Raw genomic sequence first — 22,741 nt, 5'->3', positions numbered from 1 at the left:
GGCCTGACGTAGATTGGGAGACCTTTCCACCAAACCCGCCAGAAGAGGCAGAATCTCCCATCAGCCACCCATTTTATTTCCACTTCCCATTCCCATTCCGATTTGTCAATCGATGGCTTCTCCTTCTGTCGCAATGAGGCCACAGTATTGTTGGAGGAACAACACCTCATATTCTGTCTGCATAGCCTCCAACCTGATGGCATGGACATCGATTTCTCAAACTTCTGGTAATGCCTCCTACCCCCCCACCCCCACCAGCCTCACCATCACCGGTCGCACCCCTTTTTCCTTCCTTCATCGTATCTCCTTGCTGGCCCATCACCTCCCTCTGATACTCCTCTCCCCTTTACATTCTTCTATGGCCTTCTAACCCCACATATCAGATTCCCCTGTCTCCAGCCCAGTATCTCTTTCACCAGTCAACTTCCCAGCTTTTCACTTCACCCTTTCGCATTCCCGTTTCACCTATCACCTTTTGCTTCTCTCTTCCCTCCCCCCCACATTTAAAATCTATTCCCCATTTTTTATCCAGTCTTGCTGAATGGACTTGGCCCAAAATGTCGACTGTCTTGTCTTGTCTTGTCCATACTGCACGAACCGACGCCTCTGGGCTATAAACCTGCAGGAGCAATATGTGGTTAAGAACAATGTGTGGTTAATTGCCTTGGTCAAGGACAAAACACGCTGTCTCAGCTGAGGCTCGAACTCACGACCTCCAGATCACTACTCCAACACTTTAACCATTTGGCCACGTGCCAACAACTGTATTTTTTTCCATAGATGCTTCCTGGCCTGCTGAGTTCCTCTAGCATTTTGCATGTTACTCAATTTTTAGGCAATTGATAAGAGGCCCTGCCCCCTGAGTCTCTTACGGACAAAATGCCAATGTGGACAAAATACAGAACCCTTGCCAATTTTAGTGCTGTAGGCATGATGTTGGGTGGTTCTTCAGACAGGTCAACCACTTCAGCTCATTGACTGAGCCTAGTCCCCTTGGGTCTGTGTAAATCTACCACATCCCCATACCTCCTACCTACCTGCAAGGAGTGTTGAGGGCTAGCATTGCAGCATTGTGGTTGGGTGCTCCAGTTTCCTTCAACTGATAGTTTATTTGGTTGTTGTAAATTGCCTTCAGCATAACTTTTGGAAGGTGAATCAAAGTGAGATGAATGAACACGTTAGGGAGAAGGGTTGGATGTATAAGTTTATCTTCATTCAAAGAATCCGAATTTGATTTTCTGCAAGAACTGATTATTTTTGCAAAGACTTTGATAAGTTAATGATTGAGATTTACTTTGTTTAAATGTTGTGATATCATGAAAGGAGTTAAAATGTGTATAAATAATTTTTGAAGTTGAATTTAAACTTGTAGATATACTGCCTGGAACTAAAACTGGAATTAACTATAAACTTGAGAATAGGAATTATATTTGGTTTTATAACTAACCAGGGATAAGTAAGAAGGAAAGTTTAGTCCGTAAATCTGTAAATAGGGAATTTAACAGTCTATTTAATTAGTTTGTGAGATTGGAGTAATTATAGAATCTCACTAATTTTAGTTAAAAAGGAATTTGTTTTGGTTTGGCATCTAAGATTTGCAACCTAAACAAAACGCTGGAATTTTGAGTTGTTCTTGCTCATGCAAATATTTTGTACATATTGTTTTTGTCTTAGAAACAAAACCTTATTTCCAAAAGTGTGTGGCTTCTATTCACTGCCTCCTTTCAAAACCTGGATTCTTCTAATGACCTAGTGGCACTGAGTGTAATTTGATTTTCTCAAGGAGTGTGGCGACTAGTCACACATGATAAGACCAGTGCTACACAGGTGTTACACCCTTCTTCATGTCTGAAAAGGAAGGGGAAAGATGTCAGATTTAAGAACAGGTGGCAGTAGGGAAGGGGGAACAGTTAGAAGGTGGTCAGTGAATCCAGGAAGGTAGGAAAAATAAAGGGCTGGAGAGAAAGGAACCCGATCGGATAGGAGAGTGGACCAGAGCAGAAAGGGGACTAGGAGGGGTCCCAGGGGGAAGAGAGAAGAGGTAAGAGGCCAGAGTGGGGAATAGGAGAAGAGGGAGGGGGGGATTTTTTTCTCCCCAGAAGGAGGAACAGAAAAACTCCTTATAGACAGCATCAAATGAAATTCTGAACTCCGATGCCCCAGCTGTGCGAACCACTATGCTACCTTGGTGATTGAGGAACAAGTGTCCAGTTAATAGCAAACGACACCCTCTCTCTTTGAAATTTCAGATGACTGATCCCGAGCTGGTGGTCATAAGCTCTTTTTTCTCCTTTCTGCATCTCCCTTCTCATTCTTCCCTACCTCTGCATATTTTATGGGACAATAGCTCACTTAATCTATAGCCATATCTGATTTCCATAGTCTATTTGTAGGATAATCACCTTATCAGCACCAAGCCCATGCACATCACAGGAATGTCTTTTGGCTATCACTATAGCAACACTGTTGGTCAGGTCAAAGGCATCATCCTTGACCTATACCCATCCATCTTCTTGTTCCATTATGAGTCCTTTGGCACACAGAAAGATAGAAAACCTACAGCACAATACAGGCCCTTCGGCCCACAATGCCGTGGCGTACATTTACTTACTTTAAAAATAACTTAGGGTTACCGATAGCTCTCTATTTTTCTAAGCTCCATGTACCTAGCCAGGAGTCTCTTAAAAGACCCTATCATATCCGCCTCCACCATCATCGCCGGCAGCCCATTCCATGCACTCAGCACTCCCTGCGTAAAAAACTTAGCCCTGACATCTCCTCTGTAAATACTGCCAAACACTTTACAACTGTGCCCGTTCATGTTAGCCATTTCAGCCCTGGGAAAAAGCTTCTGAGTATCCACACGATCAGTGCCTCTTATCATCTTATACACCTCTATCAGGACACCTCTCCTGCTCTGTCACTCCCAGGAGAAAAGGCCAAGTTCATTCAACCTATTTTAATAAGGCATGCTCCCCAATCCAGGCAACATCCTTGCAGATCTCCTTTGCACCCTTTCTATAGTTTCCACATCCTTCCTGTAGTGATGTGACCAGAACTGAACACAGTATTCCAAGTGAGGTCTGACCAGGGTCTTATACAGCTGTGATATTCCCTCTCGGCTCTTAAACTCAATCCCACAGTTGATGAAGGCCAATACACCATTTGCCTTCTTAATAAGTACAGTCAACCTGCACAGCAGCTTTGAGTGTCCTATGGACTGAGACTCTAAGATCCCTCTACTCCTCCACAATGCCAAAAGTCTTACCATTAATACAATATTCTTCCATCATAGTTGACCTACCAAAATGAACCACCTCACACTTCTCAGCTCAGTTTTGCATCCTATCGATGTCCTGCTGTAGCGTCTGACAGCCTTCCACACTATCCACAACGCCCCCAACTTCTGTGTCATCAGTAACTTTACTAACTCAGCCCTCCACTTCATCATCTAGGTCATTTATAAAAATCACAAAGAGATCAGAAAAAATCAGAACAGATCCCTGAGGCACACCACTGGTCAACAACCTCTATGCAAAATATGACATATCTACAACCACTCTTTGCCTTCTGTGTGCAAGCCAGTTCTGGATCCACACAGCAATGTCCCCTTGGATCCCACGCCTCCTTACTTTCTCAATAAGCCTTACATGGGGTGCCTTGTCAAATGTCTTGCTGAAATCCATATGCACTGCATCTACTGCTCTACCATCATCTATGTGTTCAGTCACATCCTCAAAAAATTCAGTCACGCTCGTAAGGCATGACCTGCCTTTGACAAAGCCATGCTGACTATTCCTAAACAGATTATGCATAAATCCTGCCTCTCAGGATCTTCTCCATCAAATTACCAACCACTGAAGTAAGACTTACTGGTCTATAATTTCCTGGGCTATCTCTACTCCCGCTCTTGAAAACCGAATAACATCTGCAGCCCTTCAATCTCCGGAAACCCTTCCTTCCCCATTGATGATGCAAAGATCATTGCCACAGGCTCAGTAAACTCCTCCCTTGTCTCTCACAATGGCTTGGGGTATATCTCATCTGGTCCCGGAGACTTATCCAACTTGATGCTTTCCAAAATCTCCAGCACATTCTCTTTCTTAATGTTTACATGCTCAAACTTTTCAGTCTGCTGCAAGTCATCCCTACAATCGCCAAGGTCCTTTTCCATAGTGAGTACTGAAGCAAAGTTTTCATTAAGTACCTCTGTTTCCTCTTCCGGTTCCAGACACACTTTTCCACTGTCACACTTGATTGGTGTTTTTCTCTCACATCTTATCCTCTTGCTCTTCACGTATTTGGACAATGCCTTGGGGTTTTCCTTAATCCTGTTTTCCTTTTCTTCTTGACCCGTTTTTCAACATCCTTTATGCACCATGGTTCCAGTACCCTACCATCCTTTCCCTGTCTCATTGGAACGTATCTACGCAAATATCCCCTGAACATTTGCCACATTTCTACTGTACATTTCCCTGAGAACACCTTTTTCCAATTTATGCTTCCAAGTTCCTGCCTGATAGCTTTATCTTTCCCCCTACTCCAATTAAACGCTTTCCTAACTTTTCTGCTCCAACCCCTCCCCAATAATCTGGTAAAGGAGATAGAATTGTAATCACTATCTTCAAAATGCTCTCCCACCTAGAGACCTGACACCTGACCAGATTCAGTTCCCCATACCAGATCAAGTACAGCCTCTCCTCTTGTAGGCTTATCTACATATTGTGTCAAGAAACCTTCCTGAACACACCTAACAAACTCCACCCCTTCTAAACCCCTTGCTCCAGGGAGATGACAATCAATATTGAGGAAATTAAAATCCCCCATCATGACAACCCCGTTATTATTGCACCTTTCCAGGAATCTGTCTCCCTATCTGCTCCTTGATGTCCCTGTTACTATTGGGTGGTCTATAAAAAGGTCCAATTTGAGCTTTAACCCCTTCCTGTTTCTAACTTCCACCCACAGAGACTCAATAGACAATCCCTCCATGACTTCTTCCTTTTCTGCAGCTGTGACACTGTCTCTGATCAGCAGTGCCACACCCCCACCTCTTTTGCCTCCCTCCCTGTCCTTTCTGAAAGGTCTAAAGCCTGGAACTCAAAGTAACCATTCCTGCCCCTGAGCCATCCAAATCTCTGTAATGGCCACAATATCATAACTCCAAGTGTTGAGCCACGCTCTAAGGTCATCCGCTTTGTTCATGATACTCCTTGCATTAGACACATCTCAAACCATCGGTCTGAGTGTATCCCTTCTCTATCACCTGCCTATTCTCACTCTCACACTATTTCCAAGCTTTCTCTATTTCTGAGCCAAACGTCCCTTCCTCTGTCTCTTCAGTTTGGTTCCCACTCCCAGCTGTTCTATTTTAAGATCTCCCCAGTAGCCTTAGCAAACCTCCCTGCCAGGATATTGGTCCCCTTGGATTGAAGTGCAACCCATCCTTTGTGTACAGGTCACGCCTGTCCTGAAAGAGATCCCAATGATCAAGAAATCTGAATCCCTGCCCCCTGCTCCAATCCCTCAGCCAGACATTTATCCTCCACCTCCCTCTATTCCTATACTCAATGTCGCGTGACACAGTCAGTAATCCTGAGGTTACTATTTTTGTGATCCTGCCTCTCAGCATCTTTCGTAACTCTCTGTAGTCTGTTTTCAGGACCACCTCCCTCTTCCTACCTATGTCATTGATACCTATGTGTACCATGACCTCTGGCTGTTCACCTTCCCACTTCAGGATATTGTAGATGCTATCAGAAACAACCTGGATTCTGGCACCTGGGAGGCAAACTACTATCCGTGTTTCTTTCCTGCGTCCACAGAATCATTTGTCTGACCCCAAACTGTAGAGTCCCCTATCACTGCTGCTATCCTTTTCCTTTCCATACTCTTCTGAGCCAAAGGGCCAGACTCTGTGCCAGAGGTACGGCCACTGATGCTTCCGCCAGGTAGGTCGCTTCCCGCCCCACCCACCCAACAGTACTCAAGCAGGAATTCTTATTGTTAAGGGGGACAGCCACAGGGGTACTCTCTAGTATCTGACTCTTTCCCTTTGCTCTCCTGACCATTATTCACATCAGTCTCCTGAGGCCCTGGAATGACTACTTCCTATAGCTCCTACCTTTCACCTCCTCACTTTTCCTGACCTGATGAAGGTCATCGAGCTGCATCTCCAATTCCCTAATCTGGTCCCTAAGGAGCTGCAGCTCGATGCACCTGGTGCAGATATGGCCGTCTGGGAGGCTGGAAGTCTCCTGGACATCCCACATCTAACACCAGGTACAGAACACCGGTCATGCACAGATAATTCCTATTCCTATTCTTCACAAGTAACTTACCTCGTCTCGACCTGTTATTGCTGAAACCCCATTTAGCCAAAGCCCTCCTACTCTGGTTCCCTCTACTCTGACACCTGCTCCATAAAGCTGTCTTCTTTTAAAATTCTTCCCGCAGGTCTAACTCGCTGATGTTCATGCATTTGATCGGTCAGGCACACCCAAGCTTGTTTAGGGTTTTCCAGATACATTGTCCTTGGTTGTTAATTATTATGAATGAAAACTCTAATCCTTTTTTGTTATAAGCATTATCTTTTTGAAATTTCATTAACGATCCCCAAAGGCCCTCTACTGTCACTTTCCAGTCATTCCCCCTTCCAAGACACTCCAACATGACACTCAGCTGCTTGGAATCATGCTGTTAAAGATTTGTTGCTCATATTCTTTCGATTTTGTCAAGACAAGACCAACTTCCGCTTTGAAGCTTTAATTACCAAACATATCCTTGGAGGATATTTTACAAAGATCCTTAAGATAAAACCAAACTCGATATATTTGAGAAGTAAAATACATTCAATGGTTAATAAGTCATACAAACAAATGTGGAAAAACTTTTGATTTTTCACTTAGCTCTACTTGCTGCAGTATCCCAATCCAATCTTTCCAGAGACCAGAGAAGCACAATTAAATTCAGTTTGCTCAGGATACTTGAGGAATCAATATTTTTAAAATAAACACAATAATTGGGTCTAGTTACAAAGAGACCAGTTTGGCAAATCGAATACTAATGAGTGCTAAGAGGATATAACTAGTAAAGCAAAACCCCACCAAACCTATCTTCAGAACAGATGGAAGTGTATCTTTTAAAAATACCAGTGGTACTCAGACGGTAATTGAGAAAGAGCAAGCACATATTCCTCATTGCCAGGATCAAAGTTCAAGGCCTTCTCAAAGTATTCAGTGGCTTTATAATTGAACCCATTTAGCTGATACAGAAATGCTTTAATACCAAGAGCCTCGCTGTCCTGTGCATTTATACTAAGTTTCCTATCTGCCCACTCCTCCAATTTCATGCAACATTTTTCCCGTTCTCTTGAGTTATATTCAATTTTTGCTGCTTTCAGGAAGAGGCGAACAGCATTTGTTTCAGAATTTTTCTGTTGCAGTTCAAATAACCCAGCTTCCAGACATATGCTTTGTATATTCTCTGGATGAATGTCCACTAACTCCACCAATCTACGGTAAATCTCCTCTGCTCTGGAATACTCCCCACTTGTTATGCAGATGTTTGCAAAGTCCAGTTGTGGTTGAATAGCTGACCTTCGACTGTGCTCAAAAGACTTTTCAAAGTGATACTTGCATAGACTGATCAACTCAGCTTTCTGCTGAAATTCAGGATCGTGAAGATATCTGGAATGAATGTATTTCAGCTTAATTCTGTAGCAGAATCCAAGTTGGTAGTGTAAGAAACAAGAGTGTGGAATTAATTCCAATGCTTGTTTCAAGAGCTCGATTGCTTTCTCCACAGATCCACTTTCTCTATAATATTTTGCAGCATAGCAAACCACAAATGGAAGATCAGAGGTCTTCTGCAATGCTTTTTCAACCAATTTGTTCGCTTCCTCATTTTGCCTTAACCTCTGCAGTTTTAGAGCCAACAGCACCATGGCCACAGCATTATCTGGGTCAAGCACCAGTACTCGTCGGAAATACTTCACTGACTGACTCTGATCACAACTCTCTGAGGTTCCAGACATTGATTCCAGTTGAGACACTACAGTCGCATATCCCATTATCCACTCGATGTTGATAGGATCTTGCTCCAGAGCCTTTGCAAAGCATTCCTTTGCCTCCTCATAGAATTCAGCAGCAGAACTCAGCAATGACCATCCCTTCTCCCCGTACACCTCAGGGATCATTGCTGTATAGCAAGGGCCATCACTGAGCGGTTTACAGATCATCTCCAGCTTGTCCAGGTAGGACTCGGCCTTGGTCAGCTGTCCCATGTGGTAATGTACCCAGGCAAAGTTTCCATAGGTGATGATGCTTCTTCTATCAAATTCATCTGTTTGGTTCTCTCTCAGAAACTTTTCAGCTTCCTTTAAGTTTTCAATGGCTTCTTCAAAATAACCCTGCAGACAGTTTACAAAAGCAAGATGGTTGTACGATGCAGCTTGACATTGTCCACCCAATTTCAGAGAATATTGCAATCTGAACCTCATTTCGTCCAAGTCAATTGTTTCCTTCTGTGGCCTCCATGTGAAGTGACACTGCAGCTGATCAAGCTTCTCTTTCAATAAATCTCCCGGTGTGTTGCTGCAAGAGAGAAAAAACATAATCATGAATTCCATCTCAGATCACTTGATGAAGACCTGACCTCCAATCCCATAAAGAGCAGATTTACTATCTGTATGAAAGCTGCCTTTTGAAGATTTTTTTTTATAATTATGGCATTGAAAACCTGGAAATGCTCAGCATGTCAGTCTGCATCTGAGGAAAGAGCATCTATCAATGTTTCAGATCAATAACTCAGTATGAAGAATTGATTCATGTGATGAAGATGGAAATGTGTCTCCTGAACAGCCTAGGCAGCTGATCTGTTGCTTCGCTACACTGATGTTGCATTTGGTTTTATTACCAGACGTTGAGCTCTCCCACTATTGCAGACTTCCATTTTTTTGCCAGCAGCCTGAGCAAAGCTCCAGATCTAGGTACAGAGAAGTGGTGCTTTACCCCAGACAGCCACCAATACTCAGAGTCAATGTCTAGAGGATTGAGAACATCAATAACATTAGTGAGATAAAGCTGTTTTGAGAAGTCAACTGAAGTCTGGCAATTTACGAGTTATCAGACCAGTTCACAGTGCAATTACATGAGCAACATCTCCTGATCATGCTGTACATTTCTGAAAGAACATAGACCAGCATAGAACATAGATCTTCACAGCACCTTACAAGCCCTTCAGCCCATCATGATGTGCTGAACTTTAACCCTACTCTAAGATCAACTCTGCTTCCTGCTTTCTCCCAAAAGTGATGAATTTGCCGCACCAAGGATACAGCTCCTCCATCCTGTCCTGAAAGCCACCAGGGGCTGGAAATTATGACAGTTTAGAGTAGCATGTTCCTCTGGTGTATTACCTAAATACTGAATACACCCCATAGGCTCCAATGTGCTCAAGTCTCCATGGCTGTAGTGTATGGCAGAGTTGAATCAAAATTTGAAGATTAATGATTAGCTCTCTTTGTCACACGTACATCAAAAGATGCAGTGAAATGCATCGTTTGGCATCATATCAGATCAAAAAGAATTGTGCAGGACAGTCAGCAAGTGTGTCACCACGTTTCTGGCACCAAATACTCACTAACCCTAACCCGTACATCTTTGGAATATAGGAGGGCAGTAGAGCACCCAGAGCAAACTTATACAGTCACAGAGAGGAAGTCCACATTCCTCACAAGTTACCGTGGAAATCAATCCGTGGTAAAGTGATTGCACTGACTGCTAGGTTTTTCAAATAATGTCATTGTTCTCAGTCATATTCCAACAAAGACCCTTGTTTGAGGAAGACAAGTGCAGGTAAGCCGACTTGGTCAGCCTCCTACTCTCCTACTCCTCTTCTCTCTCCTGTCGTGAGCAATGATTATTTTTGATCACTTATCTTGCTGTTGGATCTGGTGATCATACAGAACAGAAGGCTCTTCAGAAGTCAGGAATCAGATGCAAATCTTGTGGTTACAAACTTTTTATTAGATGTTAATAACAAAAAATGATAGTAAAGTACAGCAGTTCCCTGCACTGTTTACACCCCAGCAGAGTAACGTAGGGATCCCCCTACAGTCTTGTCATTCAACTACAGTGTTAACCAGTGTGTGTCCACTCTGGGTATTTCAAAGTTAGTGCACTATGATCCACTATTTTTCGTAAAATTCCTCCTCTATAATAGTCTGTATATAAAGATAAACTGCAAGGAAAAGTCCTTTACCTCATGATGTCATTGGATGGAAAGCAATTTGTGCTCTTTCTCAGTTTGTCCGGTGGTTCTTCTGCTGTGTCTACATTGTTGCCTCTGATGTTCGACCTGACAACCCTTTATACTATCCATTACTTCGTTATTATCACTAGAAAGTCAAATTCAAAGTCTATTGATAACACTGAGGCAAATAAAAGCAATTTTGAAGCATTTCCTGCATAAGCATTGCTTAGCCATAGAAGTGATCTACTTGTCAGCAAAATGCCAGTGTAATGGGTTGTCCTGAGCATTCCTTTTCAATTAATTATAATTTTCCCTTTTTCTAATTATAAGCAATCTGCATTTCTGGTCACAATTGTAGTACCCTGGTTCACATCTTTACTGTTATGCTGCTGGTATTTCATTTATCTGTTCTGTAAGAGCAGTTTCTTCTGCTTTCAGTCTGTTTGGGTTATTGATGAAGATAAGTGATGTTGTGGAATGTGTGTCATCCAATTAGTGGGAGGTTTTCTTGGTGAGGTACAATAAGGTAGGTCTTGGGCTTGTGTTCGGTGGGAGATGGAGAGAGAAGACGCTGGGGAGAACCGGACATAACATTCGATCCAGTGGTAGACCAGCTTGTTCGAGATGGATTGTGAGTGAGGCTCGGAGATGGTGTGTGCTTTCACGCTGACCAAAGGCCCAGCGCGTGAGTAACAGAGAAGTTCAAGATGAGCTGCACCTTGTGAACATTTGACTGTTTAACTAGAATAGGCCCTGTTTTTTTGTTATTCTTTACTAACACTTTAACATAGAACATAGAAAAGCTACAGCACAATACAGGCCTTTTGGCCCACAATAATCTGCTGAACATATCCTTACCTGAAAACTACCTGGGGTTACCCATAGCCCTCTATTTTGCTGAGCTCCACGTACATATCCAGGAGTCTCTTAAAAGACCCTGTCGTATCTGCTCCATCACCGTTGCCAGCCGTCTATTCCACACACTCACCAGTCTCTGCGTAAAAAATTTACCCAGACGTCTCCTCTATACCTACTCCCAAGCACCTTAAAACGGTGCCCTCTCGTGTTAGCCATTTCTGCCCTGGGAGGAAGCCTCTAATTATTCACACGATCATCGCCTCTCATCATCTTATTCCTCTCTATCAGGCCACCTCTCATCCTACACCTTTCCAAGGAGAAAAGGCCGAGTTCACTCAACCTATTCTCATAAGAAATGCTCCCCAATCCAGACAACAGCTTTGTAAATCTCCTCTGCACCCTTTCTATAGTTTCCACATCCTTCCTGTAGTGAGGTGACCAGAACTGAGCACAGTACTCTAATTAGGGTCTGACCAGGGTCCTATACAGCTGTAACAGTACCTCTCAGCTCTTAAACTCAATCCCATAGTTGATGAAAGCCAATACACCGTATGCTTTCTTAACCACTGTGTCAACCTGCACTAAAGCGTTGAGTGTCCTAAGCACTGAGACCCCAAGATCCCTCTGATCCTCCACACTGCCAAGAGTCTTACCATTAATACTATATTCTGCCATCATAGTTGACCTACCAAAATGAACCACTCCACATTTATCTGGGTTGAAATCCATCTGCCACTTCTCAGCCCAGTTTTACATCCTATCAATGTCCCGCTGTAAACTCTGACAGCCCTCCACACTATCAACAACACCCTCAACCTTTGAGTCATCAGCAAATTTACTAACCCATCCCTCCACTTCCTCATCCAGTTCCTTTTTAAAAATGACTAAGAGAAGAGGTCCCAGAACGGATCCCTGAGGCACACCACTGGTGACTGACATCCATACAGAATATGACCCGTCTACAACCACGCTTTGCCTTCTGTGAGCAAGCCAATTCTAGATCCACAAAGCAAGGTTCCCTTGGATTCCATTCTTCCTTAATTACTCAATAAGTCTTGCATGGGGTACCTTATCAAATGCCTTGCTGAAATCCATATACACTACATCTACTGCGCTACCTCCATCAATGTGTTTAGTCACATCCTCAAAATATTCAATCAGACACGTATGGCAGGAACTGCCCTTGACAAAGCCATGCTGACTATTCCTCATCGTATTATGCCTCTCCAAATGTTCATAAATCGTGCCTCTCAGGATCATTTCCAACAACTTTCCAACCATTGAAGTAAGCCTCACTGGTCTATAGTTTCCTGGGCTATCTCTACTCCCTTTCTTGAATAATGGAACAATATCTGCAACCCTCCAACCCTTCGGAACCTCTCCCGTTCCCATTGATGATGCAGGGATCATCGCCAGAGGCTCAGCAATCTCCTTCCTTGCCTCCCATAGTAGCCTGGGGTATATCTCGTCCTGTCCCGGAGACTTATCCAACTTGATTCTTTCCAAAAGTGCCAGCACATCCTCTGTCTTAATGTCTATATGCTCAAGCTTTTCAATCCGCTGTAAGTCATCCCTACAATCGGTTGAGTTAAGTTAAGCTTCATAAGTATAATTCCTTTAATGGTATGCAGTGTACTTTCTGTTATTTCATGGCACTAATTTGTAACAGGGTTGCAAATTACATAGCGTCCACACAAGCTGCAGTTTAGGTTGGAATGAGCCGTCTCAACCTCACGAGTTCAGTGGGACTCGAGAATTTCTACCCTAGACTTATGCAGCCAAGGAAACCAGGGTGTTTCATTGGGGGGGGGGGCGCATCCAGGATTGAGTTCATTGGATGCTTTGTAATTGCCCTGAGCATTGATCCAGTGGGTTCTGTGTTTATGTCTGGGTAAAACTATTGTCCGGTAAAGTGATTACGATACGTGGTTATGGATGCTGCAGGGATTGAGCGGAGGTTTGATAAAATTGCGGGCAAAGATTTTGTTCTAGCTCAGACTAGCACTGACCTAATGGCAGTTGAACTGCCTGGTCCTTTTGGGGTCCTGGGAGAGGGGTGGGGTTGTGGGCTGTCCATACTTTCTGGGATGAGGGGAGTGATGAGTTTGAGTACAGAGAGGAAATTAAGAACCTGGTGGCATGGTGCGAAGACAATAACCTATCCCTCAACACCAGCAATTTGAAGGAATTGGTTGTTGACTTCAGAAGGAGTAGCGGACCGTATGACCCCATTTACATCGGTGGTGGCAAGTAGAACAGATCAAAAGCTTTAAGTTCCTCGGGGTCAATATCACAAATGACCTGACTTGGTCCAAACAAGCAGAGTCCACTGCCAAGAAGGCCCACCAGCGTCTTTACTTCCTGAGACAACTAAAGAAATTTGGCCTGTCCCCTAAAACGCTCACTAATTTTTATAGATGCACCGTAGAAAGCATTCTTCTAGGGTGCATCACAACCTGGTATGGAAGTTGTCCTGTTCAAGACCGGAAGAAGCTGCAGAAGATCATGAACATGGCGCAGTACATCACACAAACCAATCTTCCATCCTTGGACTCACTTTACACCGCATGCTGTCGGAGCAGTGCTGCCAGGACAATCAAGGACACGACCCACCCAGCCAACACACTTTTCATCCCTCTTCCCTCCGGGAGAAGGCTCAGGAGCTTGAAGACTCATACAGCCAGATTTGGGAACAGCTTCTTTCCAACTGTGATAAGACAGCTGAATGGATCCTGACCCAGATCTGTGCCATACCCTCCAAATATCCGGACCTGCCTCTCGGTTTTTTTTTGCACTACCTTACTTTCCATTTTCTATTTTCTATTTATGATTTATAATTCACATTTTTAATATTTACTGTTGATTTGTACTTCAAGGAACGCGAAGCGCAGAATCAAATATCGCTGTGATGATTGTACGTTCTAGTATCAATAGTTTGGCGACAATAAAGTATAAAGTAATAAAGTATAAAGGTATATATATTAGAGCCATACGACACTGTCTCTCAGGTTACTCTGCTGTTCCGTTCATTTTACAACCTGTATTTGACACATTTACCTTTGACGCCACTCAGTGCGCTAGAGATCTGGGGTCTTAGTACGGATGACTATCTGTACGATGGTTACTTGTCATTGAAGCTGGAGTTTTCAGAGTCAGATGTGGGAGTAGCTGAGGCCCTTGATACATTAATGTTGGTTTGTCTGGACCCGGTCGAGAAGGACAAAGCTTCAATGCTTGTGGGGACGATTATTCCTATTGTGAGGAAGCTAGTGGGAGGCTGCAAGGAGAAAGTTGGAGCAAGCTTTGTAATAACATTGTCCATTTACCCTGTGTTTCGATTGTCCATTTACCCTGTGTTTCGAGCTGCTTTTGAGGAAGTGCGAGGATATTGAGCGTGAACGAGGGACTGCATGGTTCACCTGGGAAAGTAGCGAGTGCGATGGGAAGCCCCGAATTTCCCGGAATGCCTGAGGCTGAGGTTCTTTTGTGGAAGCTCCTGAAAACCACGAAGCGGAGCCAGGCTTACCTGCTGAGGTACTGGTGAGGCCCGAATTGCAGAAGCCCTCAGTTGTACAAGTGAACAGGATGACAGTGAGTGTCAGGAACACTTCTGAGGGAGACGTCACCCACAGGCGGGGCATGCCAATGGTGCACCTCTTCCCAGTGATGGTACTGTCCAGTGTGTCTGTGAGACAAGCCAGGGAGAAACTTTCTCCAGGAGGAGGAAAGTTGACAGCCGAGTCATTCAACTTTCCGGATTCCCCAGTACCTGGAGGTTGGAAGAAGAGGTTGATAGAGGAAATGTTGAAGCTGGAAGATGTCTTTTTACTGACGAGTCTGATGTGGGTTGTTCCAAGAGCTCTCGCCACAGCATCCGGGTGACAGAGGACACCCCGTTCTGAGAAAGATCACGGCGGCTGGCACTTGCAGAGGTGAAAGACGTTTGGCAGCATCTGCAGAAGTTGAAGGATGCTGGGATTATCACTGAGTCCAGAAGCCCTTACACATCTCCAATAGTGCTGGCCAGGAAAAGTAATGGGAAGGTACAGATGTGTGTGGACTATCGGACTCTGAACAGGCATACAGTCCTCAAACACAGAACTGAGAATCAAGGATAAGCAGGCTTGTCTGAATGGTGTGAAGTGGTTCAGTGTACTGGACTTGAGGAATGGGTATTACCAGATCCCTTTGAGTGAGGCTGACAGAGAGAAGACAGCATTTATATGTCCACTAGGATTCTTCCATTGTGAAAGGATGCCCCGGTCATAGCTGGAGTCCCTGGGACTTTCCAGTGTGTCATGGTGAAAACAGTTGGGGATACGAAATTGCCTGAGGTATTGGTGTACCTGGATGACCTCATAGTGTCTGGGTCCACCTTGGAGGAACTTGAAGCAAGGCTACTGAAGGTGCTGGGCCGCCTGAAAGCTGAAGGGTTAAAGATTTCCCTGGACAAGTGCCAGTTTTGCAAGACCTCTGTCAACTATATGTTGGACACAGGATGGAGTAGCTACGGATCTGTCCAAGATAGAGGCAGTGACCATATAGCCAAGGCCCCAGACTGTTAGTGCCTTGTGTTCATTCCATGGGTTCTGTGGGTACTATCGGAGGTTCGTGATCGACTATTCTAAAGTGAGTCACCCTTTAAATCAGCTTCTGTGCGGTTACCCTCCACTGGGGAAGGAAGGGAGGAAGAAAGGAGTGGATGGTAAAGATTTTTTTAGCCCTTCAGAGCCTTTTGGGGTAAGATGGGATGAGAAATATGAAGAGGCCTTTCAGTTGCTGAAGGATCTGCTGACAAAAGAGCCTGTGTGAGCTTTCGCAGACCCCCGGCTGCCATATGTATTGTATACAGACGCCAGCAGAGAGGGCTTAGGCAGTGTTCTGTATCAGGATCAGGGCACAGGGTCCTGACCTGATGAAACACTCTGCGGTGTCTCTACTACTGAGGGAATGGCCCAGATTGGAGGTGAGGAACCAGATCCTATACCGGGTCACATCGGCTCTGGACTGGCCTCAGCATTCCCAGATGGTTCTACCTGAGAAGTATCCCAGACATCCCACCCTGCAAAAACTCATTTCAGGGAGGTAGCACCATCAATTTGCGGGAGACTCCGGAATTTCTGGGAAAGGTAGGATGTCTGCAATAGAGTAGCTCCTTAGCAGCTGGCCAGCTAGTTTAAATAACGTTAGCTATGCTAATGAATGAATGACACCTGTTAAACTCACCTGAACACGTCTTTTACAGTCTTAACCCACCGTGGGCAATAGAAAAGTCACTGTTGCAAACAGTGCAGCGAGCAACATTGTCATTATTTTGACCCTTATTGGACAGGGGTACACTTTAGTGTAGTCTGAGGTGACGTACGTTTTATATTTTTTTTTGGAACACTCTCCCATGGCGCGCTCTTGCTCGCGATCGCTCGCTCTCTCGCTCGCTCTCTCTCTTGCTCGCACTCTCCCTCTCGCTCTCTCTCTTGCTCGCACTCGCTCTCTCTCTCGCTCGCTCTCTCTCTTGCTCGCACTCTCTCTCTCTCTCGCTCGCTCTCTCTCTTGCTCGCACTCTCCCTCTCGCACTCTCCCTCTCGCTCTCTCTCTCGCTCGCTCTCTCTCTTGCTCGCACTCGCTCTCTCTCTCGCTCGCTCTCTCTCTTGCTCGCACTCTCTCTCTCTCTCGCCTGCTTTCGCTCACGCGCTGTCGCTTGCTTTCTCTCTCTCGCTCTCTCGCTCGCTCTCAAAAAATTGATTTCCGTGATATTGTATATAATTTGCGGGCATCAGGGAGCCACTATTAATATGTGGGAGACTCCCTGAACTTCCGGGAGAGGTGGGGTGTCTGGTATCCCAAGGAATGTCTGAAACTGAAGACGTAGATGGCGGGATAAGGAGACCTCAAAGAGTCAGGAGACCCGCAGATAGGCTGCCCTATGTAGCGCCGGGGTGTTGTTGCGTGAATGAGATCAACGGAGAAAATTACTGATAGATACAAAGCAGTTTCTTTATTCGACAAAACAAGGTACAGCAGGCATCATATAGAGACACCTTTAGAGGAAAGGTCTGCTGGCCCAAGATGGGGCTCGATATTTTATGTGCCAAACATCAAAAGACAGCTCCATATTTTCAATGTATGGACAATGCTTTCTTTGAAACTACACACAACCTTCACACCACCTGATTCACATCCACACCACAGACATCGAAATGAATTTTAATCAGCATTGTCTGGACTGGGACTCAGTGCTTTTAGGAACCCATTGCTCAGAGCTGTACTCCAAATTAAATGCACAATGCAGTTTTAGACGTGAAGGCTGATAATCAAAGTCAATTGTTAAATGTATATATCCTAAACCCAAAAATCACTCTAACACAGGGAAACAGACTGTTGATACTGTCCCCCGAGTGAGATATGTCACTACTTCTTACAGCTGGATTAGAGGTTCTGACATCATGAAATTCCTTTGAAAACGGTGTTAGTAATGACGAGATGACAAATTACTTCAAAGTCACGAGGACATGAGTATATGTGGTGGGGGAGAGCGTAATGCCCTGGTTCACATCTATACTGTTATGCTGTAGGTATTTCATTTATCAGCTCTGTAAGAGCTGTTTATTCTGGTTTCAGTTATTGTTTGGGTTATTGTTGAAGATAAGAGATGTTGTGGAATGTGTACCATCCAGTTAGTGGGAGATTTTTTTTGTGAGAGACAATAGGGTTGGTTTTGGGCTTGTGTTCAGTGGGGGATGGAGAGAGAAGATGCTCGGAGACCGGACATAGCATACGATCCAGTGGTAGACTCGTTTGCTCGAGATAGATTGCGAACGACGTTTGGAGGGTGGTGAGGGCTTTCACGCTGATCCGAGGCCCAGCGCGTGTTCTCAACAGAGAAGTTCAAGATGAGCTCCAACATGTACACATCTGACTGCTTAATTAGAATGGGCACTTTTCTTTTTGTTATTCTTTCCTAACCCTTTAGTTAGGTTAAGATTCATAAATATAATTCCTTTAATTATATGCAGGGTACTGTCTATAAATTCATGCCACTAATTTGTAAGAGGGTAGCAAATTACACAGCATCCACACAATCTGGGGTTTGGGATGGGCTAAACCGTCTCAATCTCATGAGCTGGGCGGGACCGGAGAGTGTCTTCCCGAGACTTATGCAGCCAAGGAAACCAGGGTGTTTCACACACATCACTGCGCTCCCTCAATCTCAAGTAACTGAGGCTCCCTTCTCTCTGCCCTCATTCATTCACCTCTACACTCATAATGTAAATCATCTCTCCAGCCACAGGCAGGGCTGGATCAGTTATCACTGGTAACCCAGTGTCCACAGACATATCACATTGCTAGCCTACAAAGAAACCTCTTGCATACATCCGTCGTGACCAGTATTAACAATGGATGCTACCACCAGCTACTTGTCTGACCTGGATGCTGACTTCACCAGCTTCATAATCTGGTCAGACAGAGAAGTTTCTGCTGTTGTTCCTGCCTGTTTTGGTGGGTGACTTTCACACCTTTCTCTGTTTTGTCAGACACATTGTCCAACTATGCCCTGTTAGGCCATAGCTGTAACATTCTGTGCCAACACCTTTACCAATCTATGCCTATTTGGGCACTCCCTTGCTAGGTGCCCTATTTGCTGGCACAGAAACAATGTCCACTGTGTCTTCATAGTAGCTACATCCACTATAGCCACTTTACGACCTCTATTCCTCCTCCTCTGATCTATCTCTCTGGTGGAATAGGTCGATCCTATAACTATCCCCAAAACTAAAATATCCTGCTGGGTTGAGCTGAGGCCTTCATTCTGCATTTTCATGTCGACTGGATCAGCCATCCCTGGATTTTCCAACCGGAGTGTTCCTCATATGCTTGATATTTACACTCTGCATAACCCATGGCAGGCTCATCAGCTCTCTGAACCACAGGCATTATCATTTCCCAGTTACTCTCACCCCGCCCCCCCCCCCCCCGTCACTGCCTCACTTCAACCTTAAAGCTTGAATATCTCTCCTCGTTACAGTTATTCCCACGAGTTGCCTATGTACCACCCCGCTCTCCCTGGGCCATTGTGTCCCGCAGATTCCTCGGGCATTTCACTTTTACCACACCTATGTATCTTTTGGGTGACCTGGTGAACCTCAATCATTTCTGGAGCTTGTGCGAGAATATTCTGAATTCCCAAAAGCAATTTTAATTGAGGTCAGCGCATCCAAAATGCTCTGCTATTCCCCGTGATGAAGGACTTGTGAATGGTAGTAACCAGGGTCAGGATTGTGAACCTGCCATTGCCTGATTTCAACCAGTGCCATCCCAACCTGGGTATTACCTCTCCCTCAAAAATCTCCAAACTAGTTCCCATATTAATCAAAATATGAGGGATGGATAAAAATTAAACAGCACGCACTTAAAATCACATTGTATGTACTCTGCGATCTTCCACTTCTGTGCCACTGAACTTACGATGCCTGTTGTATAAAGGTGTGTTACATCAAAGTTTCAAACTTGATCTTAAAGAACACAAACACACTTACAAACACTATACATTCTCTTAAACAAGTACACATGCATCTTCTTGTGTCCTGAATGATCAGTAAGTGCCTTTCACTTCTGCGCTATCCATAACACCACCAACCTTCGTGACATCTGCAGTGAAGCAATCTCATTAGAAGACCCATCATGATTTTCAGAGTTGGTTTTTTTAGACTTTTATCCCCGAAACCCAATTTTGTTTCTGAATACTGGAGTGAGTAATCTTCAAGGAAGTACAAGGCATGGGAATGATAATAACAAAGTTACTATTTCAAAAACACACTTTCATAAATGGTTGCTATGGTAGCGACACGGTTTGTGCGACACTATTACAGCTCGGGCTGTTCGGAGTTTGGAGTTCAATTCTGGCACCACCTGTAAGGAGTTTGTATGCTCTCTCCGAGTTTCCTCCTGGTCCTCCAGTTTTCTCCCACTGTCCAAAGACGCCCAGTTCGTGAGTTAATTGTTCATTTTAAATTGCCCCGTGATTTGGCCTGTGTTAAATAACTGTTTGCTGGGCACTGTGTCTCATTTCCTGGAAGGACCTGACCTGTTCTGCACTGTTCTCTCACTGACAAGCCAATGTATTCAGCGGTGAGAAAACCACCTTTCTCCAACTCCGTACATCTAGGACTTGGGTCCCAGCAGACTGGGAGAGCCAGGATGTGTCAACCATCTGCACCCCAATCTGAGAGAATGCTGTGTAAGTACTGTCTGCATGCATTTCGCCATCGGCAAGAAATAACGGATCGTACACTGTGTATATTGTAAAGAAAGTATATTTACAAATTTATGCTTCATTGAAAAGTTAGTAGGAAAAAACTACTGGATGAATATCATCTTATTTCAAAAGATTAGTGTATACCTCCTTTGCTTTGGAATACTGTCCATTTCTTACCCATATAACTGCAAAATCCAGTTGTAGTTTAATAGCTGATATCGGACGGTGCTCAAATGCCTTTCCAAAGTGATACTTGCATTGATCGAACAACTTTGCTTTCTGGCGAAATGTGGGATGGCGAGGGTTTCATTTAAGTTCTGAATGGCCTCTATATTATTTCCCTGCAGACAATTTATGAAAGCGAGTTGGTTGTGACACGTGGCTTGGTATTTCACACTGAGATTTATAGCATCTTGCAATCTGTACATCACATCTTCCAAGTCAATGGTTCCCTTCTGAGGGCTCCACATGAAGTGATATTGAAGCTGATCGAGCTTTACTTTCAACAGATCTCTTTGTGTGTTGCTGTAAGTGAAGAAAATACATGAAATTCATCAGTTCATACATGACCATTTTTCTTCACATCATTTCTTGTAACAAAGCTGAGAGTTATTGTGTCCTCCAAACCTTCAACAACACGTGAACAAATTTCACTTTGTACATATATCGATCCCAAATGGAAGTTACTTTTATTTTATACTTACATTATTATCCTATACATCCAGTTGTGCACTTTATTATGTACACCTGAACACCTGATCTTTAATGCAAATATCAGATCAGCCAATCACATGACAAGAACTCAATGATGGGCCAAAGGCCTATTTTTGTCTGTGTGACACTGACAATCTCTGACGTCTTACTCTCACCAGTCTTGGTACTGCTAAGCATCCAAAATGTTTTAGAAAGTGTTGCAGATACCAGAAGTCTAAATAACAACAGAAATTACTGGTATGTTTATTTGTCTGAAGTTGTTGAAACAAGGGACTGGGCTGTAATCTGTTTAACTGGGAGATATTTTCTTGCAATGAAAGCTTATTGGTCTGAAATAATAACTCTGCTTTACTTTCGACACAAGCAGCCTGATCTGCCTTTAATGATGTGTCTATGAATGCACAATACCAGCACTGTGCACCAAATACAGTAACAGCAATGCATTCGGCAAACTTCCGTAATCAAGTTCCGTGCAATGGTTAAAAAATAAAATTTCAATACAGGAGAATTTACAGTGTTCTGTAACTCATTATGTTCATTTCAAATAATGTTCTTTGCATTTTTTTTCACAGCTTCAGATGGACTTTTAATGTTGAGTCGATGGAGAAGTGTGTCCTATGTTCTGATTTCCTGCTCTAACAGATTGACAGCAATTTCCTGATGGTGAATAGAAACATATCCTAGAAAGAAAACCAGCTTTTTCCAAGAAATGATGCCACTGAAACAACACTGCAGGCTGACGTAGAGCTCTCAGGATCCAATAACAAAGGACGGCTGGGATAGCAACAGTAATAAACAACTTCGCCCATCAGACCCAACCTGATTGGCTGATATTTTATCTGCCCACTCTTCATACCTGGCAGTCATCTCAGACTGTTTTTTAACTATTTGTGTTTCCCTGCTTTTCCCCTTCACAGAGTTCTGTGGAAGGAAGACAGAGACATCGTTAGCAGTGATGTTTTCAGAGCCAGCAAGGGCCTGTGGTTTCTTGGATACAGCTTTGCAGGTCTCCAAGTTGAAATCTGAACTGGATAAACAAGATTGTTCTACATTAAACTGCACCCACTCCATCACTCCATCACCCCAGAGGGTAGTGTAGCGACCCCTAGAGGACAGTGTAGTGAGGTGGCAGAGACAGTCCACAGTACCTTAACACAGTGCAGTCAGGCCTACAGAGGTTTCATGAGCATAGTTGATGTGTGACAAACAGCAGTTCTGAAAAAAAAATGGCTTGTCTCTATCGTTCCTATGCCTAGAAATTCCATTGCATAGCAGAATATTTTTCAAGGTTATGAAATAAAATTGATTTAACCTGGAATAAATTATATTTGGCCTCAAATAATTCCACTGCATACACACGTAATGGCACTGTGCAGCTGTATTTTGTTGCCTTTGGAGACCATGGACTGCCGTGTGTGCTGATGCAGAACTGTCTGGATCCAGAGACTTGCTTGTGAGGTCATGCAGCAGATCTGCTCTTACCCCATCGTCCCACCACCCTCCCAGAGATTCGCCACCTCCAACGTGATCCCACAACGTGGCACATCTTTCCCTCTCCCCACCTTCCTCATTCCGCAGGAATCTATCCCTACGCTACTCCCTTGTCTATTCATCCGTCCCCACTGATCTCCCTTCTGGCACTTACACTTGCAAGCGGAACAA

At 44.1% G+C, this 22,741-nt stretch overlaps 1 protein-coding gene across 1 annotated transcript; it reads right to left on the bottom strand.

The window, feature by feature from the left end:
* Nucleotides 1-7,106: 7,106 nt before the first annotated feature.
* LOC140186011 (interferon-induced protein with tetratricopeptide repeats 5-like) lies at nt 7,107-21,946 on the bottom strand. The gene is made up of 3 exons (XM_072239832.1): nt 21,936-21,946; nt 20,543-20,890; nt 7,107-8,594 (listed from the first exon to the last, which is right to left on the bottom strand). The coding sequence occupies exons 1-3, from the start codon at nt 21,944-21,946 to the stop codon at nt 7,142-7,144; spliced, it is 1,812 nt and encodes a 603-aa protein (XP_072095933.1). The 3' UTR covers nt 7,107-7,141.
* Between the last annotated feature and the right edge of the window lie 795 nt (nt 21,947-22,741).

Source organism: Mobula birostris, chromosome 21, assembly GCF_030028105.1.
Source record: "Mobula birostris isolate sMobBir1 chromosome 21, sMobBir1.hap1, whole genome shotgun sequence".
NCBI lineage: Eukaryota > Metazoa > Chordata > Chondrichthyes > Myliobatiformes > Myliobatidae > Mobula > Mobula birostris.
This window is presented reverse-complemented; position numbering and strand designations above follow the sequence as displayed.

What these genes read in the sequence shown, in the direction of transcription:
- LOC140186011 (XM_072239832.1), bottom strand. An exon ending in TGGATTTTGCAGTTATATGG is followed by an intron (nt 8,595 to 20,542) that starts GTAAGAAATGGA and finishes TCTCTCTTGCAG; the next exon opens with CAACACACCGGGAGATTTAT.